Genomic DNA, 6,327 nt, shown 5'->3' with positions numbered 1-6,327 from the left:
CATTCCCACCCCCCTCCTCGTCCTCTGTAAGATCACGGAAGGGGATGTTATAAGCCACGGCCTGAACAAACGATAGTGTGTGCAATGTCTTGTCCAGGTCATTTGCATCAATTCCGGGCAAAGCAAGTCCCAATAAAGTGGTAACATGATTTCTAAACCCTCTAGTACGAACCATTATTCTAGAGAGAACTTGTAGTGAGCGTAGGGAGGACGTGGTGCGATGTACCTCCACTAGTCCTTGAATTGATGGATATATACGCTGAAGGGCACCAGGGAGTATAAGATCCGGCTCGAGATAAGCCAGGCTTTGCAGAGAGGACAGTGAGAAGCTCATTGCGGTAGAACTCTTGGCATATATCCCCATGAATATTACCTCTTTCAGACACATAACAAAGCGTCTCTTAAGCTCAGGCGTAAGCCTCCTGTCCTCGGGTACCTCCATCTCTCCACTCCTCTCCCGATTCCACCTCATCACAAAGAAGTCGGCCAAATAATATACAAGTTGAGACAGGGTCTTTGTCCAATTTCCAGTATTTGAAGGATGGAAAAAGGTCTCCACGGCTTGAATTAACCCCTCGAGGTTGGAAAGGATCGAATCTGGTTGATTAAGGGAATGGGGCGATAGCGACATGACAATCCATCTTGCTATATGGTGCGCCACTGGATTTTTCCTGGGGTCTCGATCCAAAGTCATGGCCAACCCAATATTCGTATCCACGACACTGCTATATGGAGAGGTTGCCTGACCAACCGGAATCTCCAGAAGCCGAAGTATGGCTGTAAATATCAACGCTGACTGTTCTTTACTGTAAATACCATACTCTCCAAAAGGTATGCCTTTTGCTGGCAGCAGATCCCGAGCCAGGCGGGACAGTAAATCCAAGAAATTTACGTCAAACACACGAGAACGATTTACGAGTGACCACAAGTGAAAAAGTGCTGCGAATAGGGTCAGCAATCCTGCTTAGTGGGCCGCGGTCGAATCAGAAAGTGCTTACTAGGAAGATAATAAGAGGGTTGTAGCTTCGGCTTGTCCGGGGGTGGAGGAACCGTGGGAAGAAGCAGATTTAACAATCCAACAACCACAAAAGCGCCCTCGGCGAAAGAGGTGCTAAACTATAATTTCATGAGTATATTGTCAAGCTAATTGGTCGGGATGATAGCAATCTTACATAAGGCAAAAACTCTTCAAACATTTCAGTTATCTCCTCCGGGTTGAAGAAGGGTTGCGCAAACGAGCACATCTTCGTCAATGTCCGGACATTCTTTTTTACTGTGGTGGAATGGATAAACCCTGACTCTTGAGGAAGCACAAACACCTTGAGCTCCTTGAAGAGGGGTCTCCAATCCAATGTAAGGTCTTTCCCGGGGCGCAGGTAGTGTTTTCGCCTTTATAAATTATTTTAGCATTCATTATGACTATAAGACCATACAGCTCCAGAGAGATGATACTGGGTGGTGTTTCTACACCCGCTGGAGTAATACAAGAGTAGCCCAGAATAAAAGGAATGTAGGAAATATACTTTGTCAGGACCATAAACATGCTCGCGAATCTCTCAGCAACGGTGGGGTCCAAGCCCGGAGCCATGGCAAGCTCATAATATAATTTGACGAGCTTAACCCTCGTTTTTCGGGGCGGATCAAACTTCAGACTAAGCCAACTTCTGAGTTCCCTCGACCAGTGCACTGCTCCGGGGGCGAAATCCCCCGCTTCAATAGAGATGTAGAGATGTTTAATGATTTCATCAAGGTTCTTTTGCCGCTCGGACTCATCCTCTGTATCGTATGGCAGATAGCGATAGTAAGGATAGGTACGGGGCCTGTATCTGGCAGCTACATCGCCGTCGTCATCATCTCGCCACTCTGCTCCAGGACTTGTGGCGCCTGAAGCAGCTTGGCCGTCCCCGTTTGCGCCGAGATGGGCAGCGAGGAAATCAGACACTTTGGCCATGGTTAAGAGCCGAGGAGGGTGTAGATCCTCGGAAGGAAGTAGAACTCAATACAGCGGTGATCAGACGCGATGATAGTTGCGGCGTTTGATGGATCTTTGTTAGTCTTAGTCTAGTCCTGGGAGGTTGAAGTTTGATTAGCTTTGTAAAGCTGCTGAGAGGAAAGATGAGGATGAAGGGGGAACAAGGTGTGTACGTTGTCAAAAAAGTGGTTCTGAGCGCGGGGCAAGGAGATGAGTTTAAACTGTATGGGAACGGATGAAGGATGAAAAGGTGTGAGGAACGGGGGGGAAATGAGAGGAAAAGTTAGAAGGAGCACGGAGGGCAAAGGGTGTTGGTTGCTGGGGTGCGGTACGTAGGTTTAAGCACGCACATGTAGAAAATTACCTTGACGTTAGCTTTCCAACTCCGGAGGGGCAAAAAATCTGCGGGCGCAGGCAAAGGTTGGACAAATCAATATAGCAGAGAGAAGAGGTGTCTTCTTCTCCTTTTTCTTTTTTTCTTTTTCTTTTCCTTTTCACCCGAATATCCTATGTACGTAACTTCAGAACGGAGAGATGAAAGCCCAGATGAAGGGAGGGAATGTTTGGATGTTTTTGTGGAATCGCGTTGGAGTGAGAGCTATTTTACTCCTGCCCTTCCTCCTCCTCCCACTCCTCCTCCTCCACACTGCTCAGCACCCACTCTCCCTTCATCATGAGGGGGATACACGACCGCCCGGAAATACATAAGGCACTTGCCAAGTCCAATCTGTGCCAGGGGGTCTTCCAGCTTGAAAATCGAACTTTCATGTCGCACATGACAAGACTGGAGAGTGAACCAGAAACCGTAACCGCTTATGTTCCAGCTCAACGACGACGATACAGCAGCAACCAAGGGTCTCCTTCCAAATCGCTGGCATTACAGCAAGTTCAAGTTATTCGCGCCTATGGCAATACTTGGTTAAAAGCTAGATACCGGTAGAGTACCCTCCATGCAAAGGTGGAATGCATTACTATATGCACGGTTATACGGTAGTTGAGGCGCAAGCTCTTGCACTCTGACACCATAATAAAAAATGATTGAATCTCACAGCACGATCAACAGTATGATAGCGCCTTGCTTCCCTCGCCTGTTGTGGATCCCGATCCACTGCTTACTCGAGGTGGGCGGACCATGCATTGATCCATATTGTGAGCCCCAGATTCCAATACAGTACGGTAATCGAGCCTCCCTCATGAGCCGCACCGCAACGGTGGGAGGCGGATTTAGCTCGACACGCGCCTTTGAAAAAGAGGAAAAGAGAAACTTCCCAGAAACGCCCAGTCCAAGCGGGAGGCAAAAATCAAACCTTAGGCAAACAATAGTGCTTGTGTGAGTTCTGCTACAACAGGCAAAGAGACATGAACCTTATGGTACTCACACCGGAGCTGTATGAGTATGAGTGCCTTCAGTGCTTGCTCGGCTGAATCATGCCATAACACCAATCACCACCGCTACGTACAATACAATTTCGCACCACAATATGCATCCGGCCGAGAGGTTGAATTTTAATCAGCCCAGGCCCCAGAGGACAGATCCTGCATATGGGTACCGGTACTGTACAGCATCTTCAACGAGTTGGCAGGAACATTTTCCTTGCGTCCCGGTATGGCGCTCGATCGTTCTCTGCAGGTCTTGCGAACCCAGCTGTGTCACCTGTAAACCAAGAAGATCGGTGACTCTTGCGCTGCAATACTACGGGCATTATTATGTGCGGAATTCTCAAAGAATGCTCGAGCACAAGCATAGAAGCCCAAGCTTTAAATAGAGATGAAGGGGTGGTTGAATGCCGGTACCAAGGTTTTTAAAATCAATGCCTTGTTCGAGCACAGTGCTGTACTATATTTGAGGCACTTCCGGTACTGTCTTATGATGCCACCATGCTGCGGTGATGGTGTGTGATACTGGCAATGGTGAAGAGGGCGCCACAGCAGAGTGCGCCCAGCCAGCCGGCAGCCAGTATGGGATGCTTGGGTCTCATTGTGGTACCGGTACTTCCTTTATTTGTGCCCGGATAGGATCACCTCTTTCTGCCTTAAGATCAAGTTCTCGTACGAGTACTTGAGTAATTTAGCTCAGCTACCACGGGTACAGTACTCGTACTGTACTCGTACTACCGTGCTCGCATCCGGTACCAGTTGGTGAGCCGCCATGATGACCCAAGAGATTAAGACTACATTCCATGCCTCAGCTAGGAGGAGTCAACCCCCCACCAATACCCCCCCTTTACCGGAGTGATACTCGAGCAGATTCTCCCTCTCCGTGGCTAGGGCTACGATACCGTATGGGTGAAACCCTAGAGGCTCCACTCAGACTGCTCACCAAACGCAAAGTCTATGGATATCATTAAGGTCACTTCTCGGAAAACACGAGCACTAGCCAATTTTGTTTACAAGCGAGGGTTAGGGTTCTTGACTGATCTCCAAGACTTTTGCGTTTACGGTAGTTTTCTTTTTTTTTGTTAAATCCGCGGTTTATTTGTACTAAGTACAGGAAAATCCATGGCAAGTACCCTAAGGTATGGCCTAAAAACCCCTCACTAAACAAAAGAAACTTCAACCCCCATAAAATAACAATTTAGCGATAACAATTATCAAGTCACTCCAATCACTCTGCCCAATACAGTTCCAAATCTCATGACACAAGTACCACCCTCTTTGTAAAAGGAAAATTCACCATCCTCATTGGAAAAATTTATCCTTGTCCAAATTATAGGAAATCAAATCTCTTAATAGCTCAACCCCTTTCTTTCCACTTTTCCATATCTCCGAATCTAAAGCCATGTTAAAATAACCCTTATGCATTCCCATCCTGGTTTCAGCCAGGGAGGGGTAGGCCATAACATGTTCCCAAGTCTCGTCTTCAAGGTTGCATCTACTGTTCTCCCTGGTGTGGTCTTGGTTAGACCAATTTATTTGCACACTTAAGTAACTCTTGCAAGCCCTCATCTGGTGTAATATACCAGCTTAGAACTTCGGAAACACTATGAAGTTTCAGCATTCTCTGAAGGGGGGTCCGTATTTATAATAAGAGGGATAGTCCCATTCCACCTATCTCTTTCATATCTCTCGGCATACCTTGTCCTTCACCTTCACATATGCCGAAGCATCCTGTTGTGTAACTCAAACAAGTCTGGTTGGTTTAATAGGTATTTGAAGCTCAAACAACACTATGGCAGCCATTGCTACTACCTCATCCATCGGGAGGCTTACTTGTTGTGTTGTCGTTGATGTTGAAACCCACACCTTAGGTCTCATACCTTCTGTGTTAAGATTAAAGGCCAACCTCTGATTCATTACCACTCTATGTTGACTCTGGGTGGATATTAGGAATACTGAGATCAGATAGCTAGAAACTGCCCTAAGTAGGGTAACTCCACTCAGAATCGAAATCTCTGGTCTCCAACAACCCCTTCTGGCCCCCTTATGGGGACGTTATTATACATATCTATCTTAGTTGCATCCTGTGACTATATGGTAACAGAATAGAAAGTGTTGGAATAACAACATATACATTGCTGCTGTCTGTCTGGCCAGATCCTATTTGCAGGATGTATGAGAGAGGACCTTTGGGTAAGTCTCAGAAGTAGAGCAGAGTAATTCCATCAACTATTGAGAGAGTTACTAGGCTCCAAAGGTGTGACATCTTTAGTAAGAGCTGTAGGTAACAGGATGTTTTCACACAAAGATATGGTATCGAATATTAAAGGATCTTTACAAGAGACCTGTAATGATCCCCTCTTGGATGGTTAGGTTTGGGTGACGGGGAACAATACTTCTCTTTTTCTTCTTCTCCTCTTCTTTGTCTTACGATAGCACTATGCCTCTGCCTTCGTTACTGATAGTACAAGACCTCTGTCTTCTATCGGGAACGCTTATTGTAAGCTTTCTCTAACTCTTCTTCGTAAAGAACTTTCCTTGGTGTAACAATAACGTTGCAATAAAGATAAAGATTGTAAAGGTGTTTTATATTGGTTAAAGTAATAAGTAGGAAAAGTACTTAGAACAAAGCGTGAAGAACCTATCCTCCTCGGCCACTTCGGCCTCCTTATATAGTATTCTTCCGGCCTGTAGTCATGTGACCCAAAGTGGTCACATGTGTGAAATCAAATCATAACAAACTAGTCACGTGACTGAGATTGTCACATGCTCAAAACCCATGACCTCATAACGAGGTCATTAGCAAAACTCATACACCAAACATAACGCAATAAACAAGTCATATGCGTGAAATCCATGACCTCGTAACCAGGTCATGTGCGAAACATAAATCATATGCACCAGGCCTACCTGCAAGGCACACTTGCAAGGTATACTCGCCAGGGGCACTCCCATGACTCATATTTGAGCCATGTGCG

The 6,327-nt window shown here is 46.2% G+C and overlaps 1 protein-coding gene; it reads right to left on the bottom strand.

Moving 5' to 3' along the window:
* The window catches only part of GSTUM_00000653001 (uncharacterized protein), a 6,834-nt gene extending 4,609 nt beyond the window's left edge, over positions 1–2,225 (bottom strand). The window contains exons 1-5 of the mRNA XM_002837913.2: positions 2,146–2,225; positions 1,524–2,067; positions 1,173–1,389; positions 999–1,116; positions 10–939 (exon numbers count right to left, since the gene is read on the bottom strand). Coding sequence (XP_002837959.1) covers positions 10–939; positions 999–1,116; positions 1,173–1,389; positions 1,524–1,951 — 1,693 coding nt within the window. The 5' untranslated portion in view covers positions 1,952–2,067; positions 2,146–2,225.
* Between the last annotated feature and the right edge of the window lie 4,102 nt (positions 2,226–6,327).

The sequence above is a fragment of the Tuber melanosporum genome (genome assembly GCF_000151645.1).
Source record: "Tuber melanosporum whole genome shotgun sequence assembly, scaffold_209, strain Mel28".
Taxonomy (NCBI): Eukaryota; Fungi; Ascomycota; class Pezizomycetes; order Pezizales; family Tuberaceae; genus Tuber; species Tuber melanosporum.
Note: the sequence above shows the minus strand (reverse complement) of the source record. Positions and strands in the feature narration are given on the sequence as shown.